The sequence below is a fragment of the Eleginops maclovinus genome, chromosome 4, assembly GCF_036324505.1.
Source record: "Eleginops maclovinus isolate JMC-PN-2008 ecotype Puerto Natales chromosome 4, JC_Emac_rtc_rv5, whole genome shotgun sequence".
In the NCBI taxonomy this organism is placed as follows: Eukaryota; Metazoa; Chordata; class Actinopteri; order Perciformes; family Eleginopidae; genus Eleginops; species Eleginops maclovinus.
In genome coordinates this window covers 36,140,476-36,162,573 of record NC_086352.1, presented here as the reverse complement: position 1 = coordinate 36,162,573, position 22,098 = coordinate 36,140,476, and the positions used below count along the sequence as shown (strand labels likewise).

At 43.7% G+C, this 22,098-nt stretch overlaps 1 protein-coding gene across 2 annotated transcripts in view; it reads left to right on the top strand.

Annotated features, from left to right (window-relative positions):
* dok4 (docking protein 4) overlaps positions 1–22,098 on the top strand; it is an 80,140-nt gene that overhangs the window by 48,346 nt on the left and 9,696 nt on the right. For both annotated transcript variants that reach the window (XM_063882520.1, XM_063882519.1), the window contains exons 3-6: positions 15,589–15,696; positions 16,395–16,509; positions 17,502–17,621; positions 21,308–21,497. In XM_063882520.1, coding sequence (XP_063738590.1) covers positions 15,589–15,696; positions 16,395–16,509; positions 17,502–17,621; positions 21,308–21,497 — 533 coding nt within the window. The remainder of the gene's footprint in view (positions 1–15,588; positions 15,697–16,394; positions 16,510–17,501; positions 17,622–21,307; positions 21,498–22,098) is intronic.

The following is a 22,098-nucleotide window of genomic DNA, read 5'->3' as shown; positions in this document are numbered from 1 at the left end:
GATAACCAGTGTTGTAGGACCGAATAGCGAGATTGCGTTTGTTAGGTTTAGTTAAGCCAGACAACTCAAACATATCCAGGGTCTGTTGACCTGGCTTCGTCGTACAGGCCTCTGGAACACTTAGACACAAGAGGGCAGCAGAGGGACATCCACAACATGTAGGCATGAGAGCCAACCAAGGGAAGAATGAGGACAAACTCACACAGAACACAGGGGAAAGCAAAGCTAAATACATACAGCGGAATCACAAGACAAGACACAGCTGGGGAGGGGAGGAGAAACACAGGGGCAGCGCCTGAACACTATGAGACAATCAGACACAGGAAGTAAGACACAAGGAGGAAATAAATGTCAAAATAAGACAGGAAATTAAACACAAAAACTAAGATTGTGGCAGTCTGTTTTCTCTTTCCTGCTTCAGCAGTGCAACTCTCCTCTGAGCATAATGAACTGTATTGAAATTGTATTGATGCAAATGATATCGATCATTTGCATCAATACAGGAGCAAGGGTTTCAGACCCCCACACTCTCCTCAAGCAACATCCCAACTGATACGTACACTGTCAATGCTGTCTGAGGTCTGGAGACATATGTAAGATGTTTATTCCATCTGTCCAAATGGGAGTGGGTATGAGGAAACAAACGAAGGAGTAAGAAAATACATGTCCCATCCTTCAAATGCATACACACACTAAAATGTTGGATGCATTCCAAGCCATGAGATTAGTAGGATAAACACTCCTTGGTATGTACTGGAATATAGAGAGAGCTCTACTAATGCATGAACCCAGCATTCGAGGAGTTCATGGGCATCATTTCCAGTAATGGCCCATTGTGGAGAGATGAGAGCACCCTGAATAATTCATCCATGCACCAACCAAGCAAAAACGGTCAGCTATAATTTATGTTTCCAACACTTTTCTTTAATAACTTTTTATAACGTGTCTCTAGGCAGATATACAGTATGTTGTGCTCAGGAAAACAAAGTGTAAATTATTCACAAAGATTAATAGAAGAAGAATAGCTCAGTGTGCCCAAGAGTGTCAGATGTGGGATTAAATGTGACATTTCCTAAGGCAAATGCTGCTGAGAGCTGGGCTAACATGCAGCATGTATCGGTGCAGACAGCTCCTCTGGTACCGGTTTACCCAGCACAGACATCTAGAAGACAGTAAGGTGTGTTTCAGAGTCAGTTTTTCCATTCAAACCCCTCCAGCTGTCTGCAGATGCACAGTATGACAGATTGAGAGGCTGCAGAGACAGCTCCTTCAGCTTTCCTGTGTCCACAATGTGGATGGAATCTTTTTAAAGAAACATTTGAATGAAAGAAATAAACAGCATTTGTATCAGTGGGGGAATTGGACAACAATTAAAAAGGACATTGTGATATTTTACAGTTCAGATCTCTTCACACTGGCATATCCACCCTGATCACTACTCATCATATTTATATTGTGAGATTTTTCTGCTGGTGTTTAGGTTGTGTTTGTATTCTGTGTATCTTGTACGGAGACCTTGAGAGCCTTGAAAGGCGCCTATATAAATAAAATCTATCATTATTATTATTATTATTATTATTATTATTATTATTATTATTGTTATTAGTAGAGCATCTCACACACAGCCTCCCACATGCACCTCCCTCTCATCAGTCCAGAGTACATGCAGAGGCCTTGAAGGCATCATTATGTAAGCAGCCCTCTGAGGCTAAAAGGTTAGCCTGCTCTATCCAGTGTGAGCTCCCTGAGCTGCCTTCAGCTTCACCTCCCCTCTGCTGCAGGCCCGGACCCCCCCCCCCCCCCCCCTTTTTATTTGACAATTCCGCTTTCAACCTGTCAAGGCGGCATGGCTGCAAGATAATATTCACTCTCAACAGGTTGTGCAGGAACCAAACACGCTTCTAGTTACTGGCTCTTCTTAAAAGTAAGATATCCATTTAGCTTTTAGGTTTTTCATAAAATGAGGTCAACATGCTTGAAATTAAATGAAGTCTTGACAGATGTTAGAATATTCATTGAGCATGTTTTCAGTTCTGCTATGTTTGGACCATATACTTTCATACAGCCATTAAGTATCTCGCTCTTACTTCTACTTTTTTACCGCTCATATAGAGTGTGCCTCTACTTGTGTACCATCTATACTCAAATCTACATGCTATATTTAGAGCACCAACTTGAAAAATCCTCTAGAGCTGAAATCTCTCAAAACTCGGTGCCTGCCCACACTGAAAAACTGAAACGTTGACTTTAATTAAATGTATTATGTCAACAAATTGCACGTAACTGTAATATGTTAGTTGAACGCAATAATATTAAGTTGAACCTAATATTTTGTATTTAAACTTAATAAAATTGCTTAGAAATAACCTAATACAGTTACGTTCAACGTCAACGTTTCAGTTTTTTTCAGTGCATTTGAAAGTTAATTAAATAAAATGTGTTTAATGATTTTGTGACTTTATTCAGCCAACAGAAAGAATAAAAATTCAACCAAAAAGTGGTTGCCCAATTAGAATGTTCATTAAAGCTGGTGTTAAAATGTCTGTTTTTTTTTTAACATCAACATTTATGAGTTCTTCCCATGATGCATTGCATTCCTCATTTCCCTGTGCAAACTGATGAAGATGCTGTCTAAAATGCATTAGTCGTTACTTAGGGATGTGCGGCACACACACATGATGGCCGAGTTATGGAGCTCCCCGGCATCTCCACTCCTTTTGTCCAGCAGTGGCTCAGTCAGTAGGGGCTTGGACTGGGAATCGTAGGGTTTCCGGTTCAAGTCCCTGAACACACTTGAGAAAATATGGAAAGTGGACTGCTACTTGGAGAGGTCCCAGTTCACCTCCTAGGCCCTGCTGTGGTGCCCTTGAGCAAGGCACTGGACACCTCCAATCCTCCCTCCCCATTGCTCCCCGGGGGCTGCACGATAGCTGCCCACTGCTCCTAGTACTAGGATGGGTTAAATGCAGAGGACCAATTTCACTGTGTGTGCTCTGCTGTGTGCATGTATGTGACAATAAAGAGGGTTTCATCCTCCGATTCTATCTATCTATCACACACACATGATGGCCGAGTTATGGAGCTGTTGAGATGGATCAGTCAAATTAATTATCTCTGCAGCTGATAGCGCTGACCTCGCTTTCTGAGAGGAGCAGGCCAAAGTCATTGCCAAAAATAGCAGCCTGACAATTACAGAGCCACTGTTGCTGAAAGGAGTCATACGCTGCCATTAGTGTGCAGGTTTTAGGGCCGTGCAGCTGGGAGGGGGGGCTGAAGCTTACTGAAGCAGGTAGGATAAGATCAGATCAATCTTTAATGACGCCGGTAACATCGGGTAGAGAACACAGCATTCCCAGAGGCTCGGCAACAGCAGATCAATCCGCCGTGCCCAAAACTGATTGTTCTGCTGGGAAAAGAACTGTCTCATCAGATAGGAATAGGTCGCACTTGTTTGTCCCCCCCCTGCCTGGGAATTGAACCGCGATCTCCCGTGTGATTGGCAGGCAATAGAGGACAGTGGCAATAGAACGCGTTTTAAAGTAGGGGGCCTCCAGCGTGGAATAAGTTTACAGTGTAGTAACCTTTTGTCATTTCCTCGCAATGTCATCCAGTCCATAGTTGAACTACTCAGATATGGCAAAAATGCATTGCTCTCTCATCAGGCCTACGGATAAAGATGAAGGCCGGTTTGTCCAGTTCTGTCTGACATGCTGTATCCGTACGTAAGAGTTAAGTATTATTCCATTTATTGTAACTGAAGTTGTGGTACGATGCGTTTCAATATAACGTGATGTGTAGCATCATAATGTGAAGTATAAGGGAAATATTGCAAAGCGGTCAATTAAACATAAAACACATCCCTTGCCATTTTTTATATTATTTTTGGATTGTTCAACTTTTTCCCCCAGTCTATAGATAAGAATAGATGCAGGGAGAGAGGATATGACATGCAACCATGTCCCAATGCTGGAATCGTACCTTGAACTCTTCTCAGGTCATCCAGCACCAATCTCCTAGTTGTTCCCCGGACAAAACTGGCCAGCATGGGAGACGGTGCTTTCTCCTCCCTCGGTCCTCATCTGTGGAATCAGCTACCAGACGACCAAAGGACCTCTGCATTCCCTCTCGGTCTTCAAGAAAAGCCTGAAGACCCACCTGTTCCTCACCGCGTTTCCCTGACTGTGCTTTATTTTATATTTAAACCTTTTATGCGTTTAACCTTTTTCTTTTATCTTTCTGAAACTCAGCTCACTAGTTGATTCATTTATGTATTTGATTAAATATGATCATTGGGTAGCTTTTATTTCATTTTAGTTTGTTTCTTTTCTCCCCCATAGCATTGTGAAGCACCTTGAGATAACGTTGTTTATAAAGTGTGCTATAGAAATACAATATATTATTATTATTATTATTTCTGGGAAACTATTCACACGTAATGCGTTAAGCAATGAAGGACAAGAGAACCGACTCAAAAGGACTCCCCAGGATGTGGTCATTTCTTTGATTTAATTTAAAGGTCCTGTATTTATGAAGGTAGATAGGGAGCAAAATGTGAGAGCTTGTAAAACCTGATATGAGCACTTGTACAGTACAATGTGAGAACTTGCAGAAAAAAAAAAAATCAGAACTTGTGAGCATACCCTTGTATAAAATATCCACGTATCTGTGAACGAAATTTGAAGTCACAAAAAAAAAAAACGTTTTGTAGCTTGTAGATGAACTACAACTCCAATTTGGTTATAACAACCTCTCAAATCAGGCATTAGAACTTCACGAATCTGCTCTGTGGCAGTATAAATCGACAAATCTGCGGCCTTGTCTTTTGCTACACTTCTTGCGATGAATGTGTCGCTAAAGTCATTTTCACTTGTAGATGTGGGGGAGGGACGGGGGTTGGAGCGACCGGATGGAGCAATCAGAACAACAAGGCGCAAGCTCGGGTCAGTCACACCAGAGTTGGGACCAAGTCACTGTTTGGCAAGTCAGTCCCAAGTCTTAGCAGTCAAGTCCAAGTCAAGTCCCAAGTAAAGACAGAGAAGGGCAAATCAAGTCAAGTCCAAGTCCAAATCTCGATCTTTTACAAGTCCTGAACAAGTCATCATGTACTCTTCACTTAATATTGCAATTATTAGACTATCGATCATAATTTGAACATATCAATCTAATCTACAGTCTAATTGTATAAATACAGATTGTAATATGTTCAATGTTTCTGTATTGAAATCTTTTACGATATACACATGCGCCCTAAGACCTTCAAAGTATCTCAGAGAAGAAGTGAGAGTGAATATTGGGTTTGAATTGTATTAGCACGGAAGGCCCCAATGTGACCATAAAGTTAGTAAAGCGCCTTGACCAGTGAGGCGTATGAGCTGAGTGGATGTCTGAAAGCAGTGCTTGAGCATGCCAGTTACAGTACGTAAAGATTTTCCTTTAATTACAATGAGACTTAATATTTCAATAAACATAAATGTTTAATGTGCATTACAAAATTACTTTACAAAAACAGAAGAGAAAAATAGGGGCAGTTATTTTAAGGTTCACATCAGGAAAATGAAAAGTGAACCATTTTTTTTCTCAGGTGTTGCCTCCAAAATGTAAGTGTGTGTGTGTGTGTGTGTGTGTGTGTGTGTGTGTGTGTGTGTGTGTGTGTGTGTGTGTGTGCGTGCGTGCGTGCGTGCGTGCGTGCGTGCGTGTGAGTAAGTGAGTAAGTGAGTGAGTGTCAGAGAACTAGCATGTGCCACAGTAATGTGGCAATGAGAAGGTTGTTTTTTCTCAGGTTTTGCCTCTAAGTGTGTGTGTGTGTGTGTGTGTGTGTGTGTGTGTGTGTGTGTGTGTGTGTGTGTGTGTGTGTGTGTGTGTGTGTGTGTGTGTGTGTGTGTGTGTGTGTGTGTGTGTGAGTAAGTGAGTAAGTGAGTGAGTGTCAGAGAACTAGCATGTGCCACAGTAATGTGGCAATGAGAAGGTTGTTTTTTCTCAGGTTTTGCCTCTAAGTGTGTGTGTGTGTGTGTGTGTGTGTGTGTGTGTGTGTGTGTGTTTGAGTGTGTATGTGTGTGTGTCTGTGAAAATAAAAAGATGTCTGATGAACTTGAGAAAAATATCATTTGTAAAGTCAACTTTGACAACAGTGTGTTTGACATCTGTGCACAACTAGAACATCTGTGCTACACAAATCAGTACAGTTGAGAGAAAAATACAGGTACAGTCATCAGGAAAATATATTTTTCTCTGGTTGTGCTTCCAAATGTAAGGGTGTGTGTAAGAGAGAGAGAGAGAGAGAGAGAGAGGGAGAGAGCAGGAGGGAGAGAGAGAGAGAGAACTAACATGTGCCACAGCGATGAGAAGGTTGATTTTTCATGCATACTGGACGGACAGCTCTCGACTAGGCTTCCCTTCCGCGGCGCAATTGCATCTTTTCCATAGGTGAAATCCGGGAAAATCGTGAATATTAATGAGGGGAAAGCCGGGGATTATCCAATCACGTTGGTTAAATCCTGATCCAATCCAAAAAGACCAAAATCCGCCACATGATTGCATTGCTTGCCTGCCGGCACTCGCACTTTACTGTCTTCAGGGCTTCGCAAGTTCGCATTGCAGGGAAGGATGTCCATGATCAGGAAATTTAGTTTTTGACTCGAGATATGTCAAGTCATTACAAGTAAAAGAGGCAAAGTCCAAGTCAAGTCTCGAGTTAATAGTATTCAAGTCCAAGTCGAGTCGCAAGTCATGTCGAATTTGATCAAGTCATGTCTGAAGTCATTAAAATCATGACTCGAGTCTGACTGGAGTCACAGTCATATGCCCCTTTCCCACCAAACCAGTTCCAGTTCTAGCTCCGTGCTAGTGCTCTTGTAGTATTTTACTTGTGATAGTCTGATATGGCAACCTGTGTAGCCCATGTATTGATTCCATCCGATAGCTGCCATAATACAAAACAGGAGAACGTCTGCCTGCTCTTCACAATGATCAATAACAGCGAACGGATGCTCATGAAAGTAAGGTAATACACTGCCTAGCCAAAAAAAAGGTCACACACTCTAATATTCATTGGACCGCCTTTAGCTTTGATTACGGCACGCATTTGCTGTGGCATCGTTTCCACAAGCTTCTGCAATGTCACAACATTTATTTCTGTCCAGAGTTGCATTCCTTTTTCGCAAAGATCTTGTGTTGATGACGGGAGATTCGGACCACTGCGCAAAGTCTTCTCCAGCACATCCCAAAGATTCTCAATCAGGTTCAGGTCTGGACTCTGGGGGCCAATCCATGTGTGAAATTATGTCTCATGCTCCCTGAACCATTCTTTCACAATTTGAGCCCGATGGATCCTGGCATTGTCATCTTGGAACATGCCCGTGCCATCAGGGAAGAAAAAGTCCATTGATGGAATAACCTGGTCATTCAGTATATTCAGGTAGTCAGCTGACCTCACTCTTTGGGCACGTTGCTGAACCTAGACCAGACCAACTGCAGCAACCCCAGATCATAGCACTGCCCCCCACAGGCTTGTGACCTTTTTTTTGGCTGGGCAGTGTATAAACAGCATCACACTAGGCCTGGTTAGTGTTGCCAGGCAGTGTATAAACAGACTCACATTAGGCCTGGTTAGTGTTGCCAGGCAGTGTATAAACAGACTCACACTAGTCCTGGTTAGTGTTGCCAGGCAGTGTATAAACAGACTCACACTAGGCCTGGTTAGTGTTGCCTGACTTTGTAAAGTGTGTGTTTTTTATAACTGTGTGGTCGCGTTCTGGTCACTTTGCTCAGCGCTACTGCTTGTTACAACTTTTTTTTTGCCGTACTCGCCATGAGCTGAGTATACGTGCATATGACCTTGACTGTGTGACTGACCCGAGCTTGCGCCTCGTCGCTCCAACCCCACTCCCTCCCCCACATCTACAAGTGAAAATGACTTTAGCGACACATTCATCACAAGAAGTGTAGCAAAAGACAAGGCCACAGATTCATTTATTTATACTGCCACATAGCAGATTCGTGAAGTTGTAATGCCTGATTTGAGAGGATGTAACCAAGTTGCAGTTGTAATTGAAAATATATTGAAAAAATATATATTTTTCTGCAAGTGAAAATTTCATAACTAAGAACTTCAAAACGTTTTTTATTCTGTGACTTCAAATTTCGTTCACAGGTATGTCGATATTTTTTTATGCAAATGTAAATATATGCTCATAGCTCAGAGTTTTTTTTCTGCAAGTTCTCACATTGTACTCTACAAGTGCTCACATCAGGTTTTACAAGCTCTCGCATTTTGCACCATATCTACCTTCATACGTATTATGCCAAGTGCACTTTTTGATGTCTTTTATAAATAAATATGTGTCCCCGGTGTGTAAGCAGATTTAAAAAGTGTTAGGAAATACAACCCTCTCTCTTTTCCTCCTTACCCACATCTCTAAAAAGGTGGGTACAAATGAGCAGATCCAGATTTGCTTCAGTTATGACGTCATAACCGAAATGTGGGCTGGCTTTAAATTGAACTCCTGGCAACGTCCCACCCACAGGCCCGTCCCTGACCAATGTGCTGGTCAGGGCTGGGGCTCCAGAGTTTGTTGGCGCTGTATGCAATGTGAGCGTAGTTTCAGACATCGTTAATAGTTAAAACATTTTTTTTTAAATAACTTCTTCAATTTTGTTCCTTCCCCCCTATTTACAGCACCCCCCATTGATGGATGCGCCCATAGCATTTTCCCATACTGCCTATGCCCAGGGCTGGCCCTGCCCACCCACGTGACACGTCCCAACCTATCGTCCCTCATATACAGTCTGCGAGCTGAACCCCCCAGCAGCTATGTGTTTGTTCAGCAGGATGTGTGCAAGAGGGACTTAGAGTTGTTGTATATATAATACATATAATGTCTCTGTTCTAGTGATAAACACTGAAGAAAGAACAAGTTATGTGCTGTATCAGAAACAATGCGCCGTGTGTTCTGGAAGTAATATGGTCAATGGGGGATCTGTTTGGTACTTTGAGCAAAACACTTCACAGAAATGTTTTGTAGAGATATGAAACCTATAATATATTGTTCAAATATAGTATAATAGGAGACCTTTAAATTGCACAATGGTTAATTATGATAGGACAAGGGTCAAAGTATGAGGTGGCATAGTCCTAGACATTGCTAAAAGTCTATCACTTAATACCTGGCTTAAACCCTTCCCTTTGAAAATCAGTATTGGTCTCGATTAAAATCCCATTGATCCCCATCCTTAGTTAACACATATGGTTATAGCATGCTATCCACAAAACAAATGTGAGCTCCCTTTCAATACTACCTGCTGGTCCAACTGGCAAACAGGAAGTGAGAGTCCCCATTAGAGCTTATAGTTGAGGGAACTCAGAAAGATGCTAGTCTTCTGATTATTCAATCTATATTGTTAATATATTTGTGTTAGCACAATTAAAATAGTGTTAGAAATAGATTGGATATTTTTAGAAATGTTCTTGTATTATTTGGATTATTAATGGAAAACGTTGGTGCCTCGGTCAAATTTGTTCATTCATTATTTGTTTTATATAGTGTTGTTTTTGATCTCACCCAACCTACACTTACATGTTGATAATACGTTAACTTTAAATAAAACCAAACCGAGCCATGCCTACATTCTGTATTTGACACAGGGTATTTTCATTGGTTTATATATATTTTTGAAATAATTGACTTCAGTATATTTAAAGCCTTTTTATATCCATAGACCTCAGTTATTTTCTAAAGCACTCCCGTCAGCTCTGCCTGTCTGTCCCATTTGTCCCTCCAGGTTCAAGCAGAGAAGAAGACACCTTCAGCAGCTTAGCTTCACACATTTAATCCATCATTTAGTAACATCATCTTTAGTTACATTCTAATAGAGAGAAAATAACTCAGCCAAGACCATCTTCATAAGAGAAACAAACTGCGGCTCCAGATCCAGCCCCCTCTTCAATATAACAGGTTCTTTCTCAGACCATTCTACACCCTTAAACCAGGTTTCATAAACACTGGGCATCTAGGGATGGCAACGTCTGTCGGGCGCTGTAGTTTGATTAAATGTTACCAAAATACCTTGCTGAAATTAGCTTACTTTAGCATTCTAGTGTCCCTGAATGTTTGAATCCCAGTGAGAAACATTTGCCTGTTAGCTGGTAGCTCTGAAATGTGTGCTTTGTTGAGTTTTAAAGCACCATATGTTGCACACAGCAGGCATGATGTTCAGAGACATGTGGTCATCAGCTTTATTGTGGTGGCTATAATATGCAGGCGCACATCATTCTGAAACATGAATATGTTATGGCTGGTCGGGTGTTGCCTGTGCTTGTCAACAACTATGTTAATTGAGAACACAACATACCCAGACACATTTACACCATGCTGGCAATTTCACACAGATCATAAGCAGCATGAGGCCAGTGTCACACATCAGCTGGCACTTCACAGCCACAATCCACAGCAGCAGACAGCCAATACCTCTGCTGCTGTGGGGGGGAGATAATGTGTGGAAACATTTGGATTAAAAAAACAAAGCTGTAACAACCTCTTACTGACAGCAGCCACAACACACACTTCGATTAGTGGCTAACGTCTACTCTACATGTTGCAACACATGCACTTTTTTTTCAGTCCACAGGCTAGTCATCTGTTAAAGTTAAACGCAGGACCGTTCATTCCCCAGATTATTAATATCACTTTAAACTGCAGAATGAGGACTTTTGTGATTTAGTTGGAATTTAATCACACACACAAACACAGCACAAAAAATGCTCACTCAGCAGGAGGGTTTGATTGTCATGGCAGCGTAACGAAGTAGGTGGTTGCTGTGATTGCAGGGGTGCGGGAGATGACGTATTGCTCTTATGGGGAAGTCGGGAGTAAATGACCTGACCCTGACATTTCTGAGTTCCCTCTCTCTGTCCCTCTCAGGTGTTTATATTTATGTCTCTGCCTATGGATGGCTTTGGTCTCTGTAATGGTGCAGGCAGGAAACTTGACTTTGATCTGGAGAGATCCAAATGAAGGCTGGCTTGTTAGATGGGTGTAGTCCCAAAAAGGGTGCTGGAGGTAAGTGTATAGGAAGTGGGCGAGGGGCCTGATCCACAGGAGAGTCTGTGGTCCAGGAGGAGGAGCCATCTTTCACCAACAGTTTTTGTCAACAGTCAACATGGACGTCAGAAGAAAACAGGCGGTACAAGTGAGTTGTTTGTGCGATGCTTTGTGCTGAAAAAACACAGGAAAGGAAAAAGAACAGAATATGGGTGAAGGAATGGATTGCCACACTTGTTGTATAGGACAACGCTTCTTGTTCTTTTTAGAAAGTTGTGCAGCTCCTCCCCGGGGCTTTTCCTAGCCCCGTGTCTTGCGCTCTCATTGGCTGTAGCTCGTCGGCGCACCCATTATCAGGCACAACCCTTTTCACACTACAGGATTTGTACACTCGCTGACAGGTCCGGATATTTAGCTTGCTAGATATCTATTCGGGCGTTTTCAATAGTCGCGTATATTCGCGCGTTTTTATAGAAAACTGGCAAAATAAACGGGTAAATAGTGGCACCGTTGGCTTTCCATAGTTATCTGTCGGGTCTTGGGTAGGCATCGGGGAGTCTCTCACCTCGCTCTTTGAACAGTTCACACATAGCGATCAAACGCCGACTGCCGAGGGCCGATTTAACGCTGATTTGCCTCTAATCATCCCCGAGCTCCAAAATCCCTCTGGGAGCGGCCGATTGGGCTAAAAATCTTGTAGTGTGAACTTGGCATTAGTGATACACCTAACCCCACATTTCTCCTGATGGCCAACAGTGTGTGAGTGTGAGCGGGGGCACCTGCTATTGCAGCCTCTGTGAGTGTATGAATGGTGACTTTGGTAAAAGCCCTTTGAGGGGTTGCAAAGAATGGAAAAGCACTTAAATGCAATAAATGCAGACTATTAATCACTTTCCACGTTCACCCTGGACCAATATGACGTTGGGGCTGGTGTGATCCCATTGCCACCGGTCCCTGTTTTCTTTAATCTTATTTAAAGGTATCCTATTATGCTATATTTGAACAATATATTTTAGGGCCATATCTCTAGAAAACTTGTCTGTCAAGTGTTTTGTTCAAAATACCAAACAGATCCCCCATTGTAGCATGCCTCATCCCCCTCTATTTCAGCCGTGTTCCTGAAGTGCTGATTCTGTGACTGTAGCTTTAAATGAACTAGCTGCTGCTGGCCACGCCCCTTTGGAGCTGCAGCTGGTCACGCCCCTTTGGAGCTGCTGCTGGTCACGCCCCTTTGGAGCGTCATGATCTCTCCTCTGAAGAGTGTTTTCTACACGGAGAAACTCAGCTAAACGCTGCCGTGGTTAAACGCCATATTATGTTCCAAACCACATCCAGCATTATTTCGGAAACACTTCTCAGTGTTTACCACTAGAACAGAGACATTATATGTATTATATAAACAACAACTCTGTCTCTCCTGCAGACATCCTGCTGAATACACACACACAGCTGGGGGGGGATCAGCTCGCGACTGTATATGGGGGACGATAGGTTGGGACATGTCATGTGGGTGGAACGTTGCCAGAGTGCAATGTAAAGCCAGCCCACATCTCGGTTATGACGTCATAACCGAAGCAAATCTGGATCAGCTCGTTTGTACCCCCTTTTTTAGAGATGTGGGTAAGAAGGAAAAGAGAGAGGGTTGTATTTTCTGACACTTTGTGAGTCTCCTTACACACCGGGGACACATTTATGTATAAAATACGTAAAAAAGTGCATTTTGCATAATAGGGGACCTTTAACTCTCCTTTTTGTTGTTCAACTAATCAAAGGTCATCCTAGATTACTCCCCTTCTGGCGGCCCTTTGCTTAGAATCCTTATCTCAGCGGACTGGGGGTCTGATTACGACCTGTTGACCTTTGCTCTGTCATTCCCTCTCTCTCCTCTTAGCAGTCTGTTTCTCTGAAATAAAAGCAAAAACTCAACAAAAACAGAACAAATCTAAATTTGACCAGCGTTGTGTTTCTGCACTTCCCTTTGAAGTTGTCTTGCAGCAGCATTCATTTAAATACAATGATTTCATTTAAATAAAAAACATGGCCCCACAGCAGAATATCTGCTGAACGCTTTGTGTTCAGGCATTTGAAAATAAGAATGAATGGATTTTTCCAAACAGAATTGTATTGCTTTTTCCGCTGTGTTGGCCATTGTATAGAGTAAACATTTCCTCTACCCTGACCACTGTCTCTTCTGTCATATCCTCTGAGTTCCCCCCCCACCGTCTTTTGTCCTTCATTATCTCTTGCTGTTGTCCTCTGTGTGTTCTAACCCCCCCCCCCCGCCTCTCTGTATTTACTTAGTCACAATTTAATGGGATTTATAATTGTTAATTTACTACAGCTGCTAGGTGTGTGTGTGTGTGTGTGTGTGTGTGTGTGTGTGTGTGTGTGTGTGTGTGTGTGTGTGTGTGTGTGTGTGTGTGTGTGTGTGTGTGTTTGTGTGTGTGTGTGTGTGTGTGTGTGTGTGTGTGTGTGTGTGTGTGTGTGTGTGTGTGTGTGTGTGTGTGTGTGTGTGTGTGTGTTTGTCATTACAGCTTGTTGGTGATTCTATTTTTTCCTTTTTTACCGTGTTTTTTTTCTGAAACATATACAGTGTCAAAGACAAAAAACAACTGGTGTGCAGGTTTTCAATTTTTTTTAACCCCCCCCATTGAATAAGACAACATTAACAGTACAAAAACATTTTGAATGATAGACAAAAAAATGGTTGAAATGTGTTGGTGATTCTTAAAATGCTTATTGAGCTTGCTTCAGATTTCAATCATATTTCTCTCTCTCACTATAATAACACATATTAATTGTAGGTAATATTTCAATTCACCAAATATTTGAGGGTTTTGTTTCATTAATAGTAACTTTGCCACTTTGTGGACTATGGAAGGCCTTTGTCCGACTATGTCTCAGCTGTTCTTCAGTAGTGCACAATGCAGGTCACTCCACTTGGATTTCTGAGGTTGGCAAACTGTTTTCTTTAAAAAAAAAAGTTATAAAAAATAATTTTGAATGTTCATTTCCCATGAATGATGGACTTCAGGATGTATCTGCATGTATTCCTCTTGCAAAGACGTTTATAGGCTGCGTTTGCTCCTCATTTCCCATGGACTGGTTTTTAGCCTCCCATTGTATTGATCATTATAGATCCCTGAACATTTTCAATTTCTTCAAAGTCTTCTGCTAAAGTAGGACTGTGGAAAGTATGATCAAGATCACTTCATTATAATATATTTTTTCAAGCTTAGTGAGATTCTAGAAATCATCATAGAGTCATAAGAATAATATTTACATCTGTGTCATATTGTATTTATTAATGTGTGCTGGAAGTCATAGTTTACTCGCTGTACGTCCCTTCTGCTCTCATGTCCACTATCTCTCTTCAGCACATCCTCCATCTCTCCTCCATCGCTCCTCTCCTCCATCCCTCCTCTCCTCAATCCCGCCTCTATTCCATCCCTCCTCTCCTTCATCCTTCCTCTCCTTCACCCCTCCTTCCTTCCTCTCCTTCATGTCTCCTTTCTTTCATCTCTTCTCCTTCCTGTTTGAAGTAGGCGGGTCTCAGCAGACAGACTGAGGAGCGCTAAGTGAAGTTAAGAGGAGGCGGGGGGGTAGAAAGTGCTAATTGCTCCCTTCTAACATCTTCAAAGATGAAACTGATGTGGAACACTTTGGAGTTCCTCTCGGTCCACAGGGTTTTGCTCACATTAGAGTGAAGAGACAATGTTTTACATGAGCGTGGCGTTAGTGCTGTATCAGCACTTAACACTGGTCAGCTGATGTTGTTCTATATCACACACTTGCCCTGTAGTTGAATTAAATTGATTTATTATGTTTAGAACTCCTTGTGTATGTGTGCTGTCATTTTCATGAAAAAATGTGTCTTTAAAAACAGGATTATTTCAGACCTTGAAAAAGATTACTATGGATTTATTTTGTTTAAATGTGAAATATGAATGCTGAGCTCTTATTTATGTTCCATATTTCATATCTCTCTTTACACACACTGTAGGGAGAGTCACTATCCAGCAGTGTGAACAGCCAAACACAATGATTTATGAAGAAATGTGGAATATGTCAACTGGAGATCATGCTCTATAAATAAGTACACATCAGCCATCGTCCTTGCTGGATATAAATGTAGCATATTTATGCCATCATATACATATCTGTTGGAGGCATCTTGTCCTGCCCTTCAGATGTACCCTGTGTATATCCCTTCACTTAAATAAGAAAGTGAGGGATAAGGAAATTAGTTTATTTCACTTAATATACAGGTTGCCTTTTGTTTGTGCCCCTCTCAGCTCAGTTTGTTGGAGATTATTATTGAGAAAATATATTTAATTTTATTATTGAGACGCATTGCATCATGTCAGAAGGTCCACAAATGAAATAATGCATTTCGGTTAGAGGTGGCATTTACCTCCAATAATCCCCATGTGCATGTTTATTCACTTATTTTTGTTTTGTCACTTAAGGTTTGGAGTAGTTATACACCTTAAAAGAAAAGTAGTAGTAATAAATGTTATCCTAAATGTGTGTGTGTGTGTGTGTGTGATAGATCTATCGACGTTGCTGGCTGGTGTTCAAGAAGTCATCGAGCAAAGGACCTCGTCGTCTTGAGAAATACCCTGATGAGAAGTCTGCCTACATCAGAGCCTTCCCTAAGGTGTGTGAGGGATGAGAGCAGAGTTGTAGAGGGAATTTGCTCTATGTCATTGTTTGAATCTGGAGGCAGCTCTGATCAAAAGTAAAGACAAATGTCCTTCGGTTGCATGGAATCTTCCAGATGCCTTTAGAGCCTCAGGATATAGTAATACACTGTATCAACTATGATCAAATATATTTTGTTAAATGTAATAACCAACTGTTGCTTTATTTAAACTCTATTCCTCGACATTTTACACATCAAGCCATGTTAATAAATGTAGTGTAATGCTACATGTCCAGCAGTTGCTCAGTAAGTAGGGACTTCTACTTGGAGAAGTCCCAGTTCACCTCCTAGGCCCTGCTGTGGTGCCCTTGAGCAAGGCACCGGACACCTCCAATCCCCCCTCCCCATTGCTCCCCGGGCGCTGCACAATAGCTGCCCACTGCTCCTAGTACTAGGATGGGTTAAATGCAGAGGACCACTTTCACTGTGTGTGCTCTGCTGTGTGAATGTATGTGACTAATAAAGAGGGTTTCATCCTCCGATTCTAATGTTTTTGTGTCAGTGACCCCTCTCCACTCCTGTATGAGTCACCGTTTCATACTTAACATAGATGTCCAATTTTAAGGCTATTTTACTGAGTCCACTTCACTTTAATTAAACAGTTGCAGTCTTGATAACCGCTTTAACCACTTTGCTAAACACCTGTTACCTAGGTGACAGAGATAAGCAACGTCAAGAATATCACACGGTTGCCTCGAGACACCAAGAGACAGGCAGTGGCCATCGTGTTCACAGACGACACTGCACGCACCTTCACCTGTGAATCAGGTAATGTACACACGCGCACGCGCACGCGCACACATACACACACACACACACACACACACACACACACACACACACACACACACACACACACACACACACACACACACACACACACACACACACACACACACACACACACACACACACAGCTCTCTGTTGTCAGGGATGGAGGAGGAGGAAGAGGAGGAAAAAGAGTGCTTCTTGTTGTGATGAGCAGTATTTATGAAGCTGAGCATGCTCAATCCACCTGACCAGGATGTTGTTCACCAAGAAAATCCAACATTAAGGGTGAACTTTCATAATCAATAATCCTGACAATTCTAACCAAATGGCAGTAACTTGTTGATATGGCTGCCCCATTTCTAAGTTTGTGTTCCTCCTTAGCCCGACTGCACCTGCTGGTCAGGTCTCGTGCTGTGAGCTCTACACACCTGACCTGTACAGCAGCAACTGTCTGCACCTGGCACACAAAACTGTTTACAGATCAATAGCCTAGACAGCCAGCCAGATGGGTAAAAGAGGCCTTCCTCTGTCTCAAATTCAAATTCAAATAGTAGTAGAATAAACTGTATTTTAACAAGAATGAATAAGTTCAAATAAAATACGTCAGTGAATACCCAACTGGTGAGTCAGAAGCTGTGTGTCATAAATGAGGTACCTGAGCGTCACCATGCTGGTCCATCAGCCACCTTTAGCTTAGCAGTGGTGACGTGAAGTCATGTGGCCGGGCTGTAGTTCCTTTATAGCCTAAAGTTAGGTTTTTACTTAAAAAATCATAAAGTGGTGTTAATATGTGTAGATTATCCTGATGAACAAAACATGTAATTAAATTATCATAAGCCTTTGTTTGCCACAGAGATTATTTACAGCAATATTCCGAAATCCAATGAAAAGATTACCCTTACTTTCCCCCTTTCTTTTGGGCTAACTCTCTTTCCTTTTCTCCCCCTCTCTCTCTCTACCTCTCTCTTTTTCTCCCTCTCACCCTGCAGAGCTGGAAGCAGAGGACTGGTTTAAGACCCTCTCTATAGAGTGTCTGGGCACACGGCTCAATGACATCAGTATGGGGGAGCCAGACCTGCTGGCAGCTGGAGTGCAGTGTGAACACACAGGTGAGGGAGCGTGCACAGTAACAGCATCTCTCTGTACTGTCAACGTTTCTGCTAGCTCCACTGCACACTGTGGTTCTCACATCACCTCCTCGTTCCATTGGTGCAGGACAATTGAAACATGGTGTGTAGAGGAGAGATCTGTTTAGTTGAATTAGCAGAAAAAGGACCGACTGTTGTGTGTGCTTATGCACCAAACAGCAGTTCAGAGTATTCAGCCTTTTTGGAGACTCTGAAAGAAGTCCTGTATGGGGCTCCTGAAGGGGACTCCTTAGTCTTGCTGGGAGACTTCAACGCACACGTGGGCAATGATGGAGACACTTGGAGGGGCGTGATTGGGGGGAACGGCCCCCCTGATCTGAACCGGAGTGGTGGTTTGTTACTGGACTTCTGTGCTAGTCATGGATTGGCCATAACAAACACCATGTTCGAACATAAGGATGCTCATAAGTGTTCGTGGTACCAGAGCACCCTAGGCAGAAGGTCCATGATCGATTTTGTTATCGTATCATCGGACCTGAGGCCGCATGTTTTGGACACTCGGGTGAAGAGAGGGGCGGAGTTGTCAACTGATCACCATCTGGTGGTGAGTTGGGTCGAGTGGCGGGGGAAGCCTCTGGACAGACCTGGTAAGCCCAAACGTGTAGTGCGGGTGAACTGGGAACGTCTGGAGGAGTCCCAAGTCCTGGAAGCCTTCAACTCACACCTCCGGCGGAGCTTTTCAGGCATCCCTGTGGAGGCTGGGGACATTGAACCACAGTGGGCGGTGTTCAAAGCCTCCATTGCCGAAGCTGCGGCAGGGAGCTGTGGTCTCAAGGTCTTAGGTGCCTCAAGGGGCGGTAACCCTCGAACCTCCTGGTGGACACCGGTGGTCAGGGAAGCCGTCCGACTGAAGAAGGAGGCTTTCCGGGATATGTTATCCCTGGGTACTCCTGACGCAGTTGCAAGGTATTGACGGGCCCGAAGGGCAGCAGCCTCAGCCGTGGCCGAGGCAAAGTAGCGGGTGTGGGAGAAGTTCGGCGAAGCCATGGAGAAGGACTTTCGGTCGGCACCAAAGTTGTTCTGGAAAACCATCCGATACCTCAGGAGGGGGAAGCAGGGAACCATCCAGGCTGTGTACAGTAAGGATGGGATGCTGTTGACCTCAACTGATAGTGTGTTATGGCGGTGGAAGGAACACTTTGAGGAACTCCTGAATCCAACAACTCCGCCCTCTATGTTAGAGGCGGAGCTGGAGTATGAAAGGGGATCAATTCCATCTCACGGGGGGAAGTCACTGAGGTAGTTAAACAGCTCCACAGTGGCAAATCCCCGGGGGTGGATGAGATGCGCCCAGAAATGCTGAAGGCTCTGGGTGTTGAGGGACTGTCATGGTTGACATGTCTCATCAACATTGCGTGGAAGTCGGAAACAGTACCGAAGGAGTGGCAGACCGGGGTGGTGGTTCCTCTTTTTAAAAAGGGGGATCAGAGGGTGTGTGCCAATTACAGAGGCATCACATTACTCAGCCTCCCCGGGAAAGTTTACTCTAAGGTGCTGGAAAGGAGGGTCCGGCCGATTGTCGAGCCTCAGATTGAAGACGAACAATGTGGTTTTCCTCCTGGTCGACGGACCAGCTTTTCACTCTCGCAAGGATCCTGGAGGGGGACTGGGAGTACACTCATCCGGACTACATGTGCTTTGTAGATTTGGAGAAGGCGTATGACCGGGTTCCCAGGGAGATACTGTGGGAGGTGCTGCAGGAGTATGGGGTGAGGGGGTCTCTACTCAGGGCCATCCAATCTCTGTACTCTCAAAGCGAGAGCTGTGTCCGGGTCCTCGGTAGCACGTCGGACCGATTTCCGGTGACGATTGGCCTCCGTCAGGGCTGCGCTTTGTCACCAATCCTGTTTGTGATATTCATGGACAGGATTTCGAGTCGAAGTCGTGGGGGAATGGGTCTGCAGTTCGGTGGGTTAAGGATTGCACCACTGCTTTTTGCAGATGATGTGGTCCTAATGGCTTCATCGGTCTGTGACCTTCAGCACTCACTGGATCGGTTCGCGGCCGAGTGTGAAGCGGCTGGGATGAGGATCAGCACCTCCAAATCTGAGGCCATGGTTCTCAGCAGGACTGTCCACTCCAGGTAGGGAATGAAGCCCTACCCCAAGTGAAGGAGTTCAAGTATCTTTGGGTCTTGTTCTCGAGTGAGGTAACAATGGAGCGTGAGATGGGCCGGAGAATCAGAGCAGCGGGAGCGGTACTGCAGTCGCTTTACCGCACCGTTGTGATGAAAAGAGAGCTGAGCCAGAATGCAAAGCTCTCTGTCTACCGGGCCATCTTCGTTCCTACCATCACCTGTGGTCAGGAAGGATGGGTCATGACCAAAAGAACGAGATCGCGGATACAAGCGGCCGAAATGGGATTTCTCCGCAGGGTTGCTGGCATCTCCCTTAGGGATAAGGTGAGAAGTTCAGTCATCCGGGAGGGACTCGGAGTAAAACCGCTGCTCCTTCGCAATGAAAGGAGCCAGTTGAGGTGGTTCGGGCACCTAGTGAGGATGCCACCTGGGCGCCTCCCTAGGGAGGTGTTCCAGGCACGTCCAGCTGGGAAGAGACCGAGGGGTGGACCTAGGACCAGGTGGAGGGATTATATCTCTTCGCTGGCCTGGGAGCGTCTTGGAATCCCCCAGTCAGAGCTGGTTGATGTGGCCAGGGAAAGGAAAGTTTGGGGCTCTCTGCTGGAGCTGTTACCTCCGCGACCCTGACGGAAAAGCGGGAGAAGATGGATGGATGGATGGATGGATGGATGGGTGGATGGATGGATGGATGGATGGATGGATGGATGGATGGATAAGCTACAGTGTAGAAATGGCAATGAAAATCTTAAATCCCGAGCTCCTCAAACAATGCAACATACAGTAGTTATATAAAAAAACATTGTTCATGAAAAAGTCTATTTACATGTAAATAGAATATGACATATACAAGAACAGAATGTAAAATTAAATATTGGACAGTAAGAGGGAAATTAAATACTGTTTATTAACTTGATAACTATTTACATATATAAAATGTAAGATGTCAACAGATGAATGCTTATGGAGGCCCTTTAGAGAGCTCAGGTGATGATAATAAGACAATGTTTTTGAACATAAAAGCATCTTACATTTAGAATAAAAACCCCATAAATCTATCAATCTGCAAATAAACATAACACATCCCTTTTATAAATTGACATTTAATCACCTTATACATTATTTGAACATGTTAGCTGGCATTTGCTTACTTCCAGCAAACAGAAGAACAGTCATCCACCTGAGTGTGTGTGTACCTCTCTCTGGCTCTGGGTCAGCCTCTCTCTGGTCCCCGGCTCTTCAGCTGCTAAAGGTTCCACCATCAGATAACATATATTGTGTGCTTGTCAGGTTGTGTATAATGGATTTGTAAGTAAGCATATAAAGTAATATGAAATGTGAAGTACAAGAACCTTAAAATTGTACGTTACTTTAGTAAATCTTACTATTTTTCTTATAATACTTTCCAACAATGACCACATTGTGCCCGTGATCAAATCCCCTGAGCGCTTTGCTTGGTTTCATGTCCTCTTCTCTTCTTCAGAATGTGTAGTCCTCTTTAATCAAGGCAATATAATCTTTAAAGAGCTGGAGTAATGCAAACTGACCTCCTGTCATTCTCTGGTCTCCTCAGAGCGCTTCAACGTGTTCCTCCTCCCCTGCCCCAACCTGGACATCTACGGGGAGTGCATGATGCAGATCACCCACGAAAACATCTACCTCTGGGACATCCACAACCCCCGCACAAAACTGGTCACCTGGCCGCTGTGCTCGCTGCGGCGCTACGGACGGGACGCCACACGCTTCACCTTCGAGGCCGGAAGGTGAGACTGGGATGAGATGGGAGGAGGGGTGTCAGATCAATCTCCTTCCCAAGATCAATGCAGAATACATAGATCATGCCTCCCCCCCCCCCCCACACACACACACACACACATTCAGAGTCAGGGACAACACATCCTTTGTTATAACACTTGTTTCCATATACAGTGAATATATGCTGCTTTATTGGACCTCACAACTAAAGGATGTGCAGCTGTCAGTCAGCTGACGGTCAATCCAAGGATACGTCCCCCCCACCCCCCCTTTTCCCCTCTCTCTGATTGATTGACTAGATGAGACGATGAATCAGTGCGGGGTCAGACCTCCTTATCTTCTCTCCTTTGATAAAACCTGATGAGCTATGATTGGTGTGGGTGTGTGTGTGTGTGTGTGTGTGTGTGTGTGTGTGTGTGTGTGTGTGTGTGTGTGTGTGTGTGTGTGTCATCTAAAACAAACCAGAGCAGGAGAGCCCTCTGTCTGTGAGTGTGTTGTACTGCTTCATTCCCGAATACTGAGTCTCTTAAATGTAGCTGCTTTAGAGGCACTTTCTTTTTTATTAAGCTAAAAGGTATTGTTACTTTATGTATTTACTGACTTTTGCAA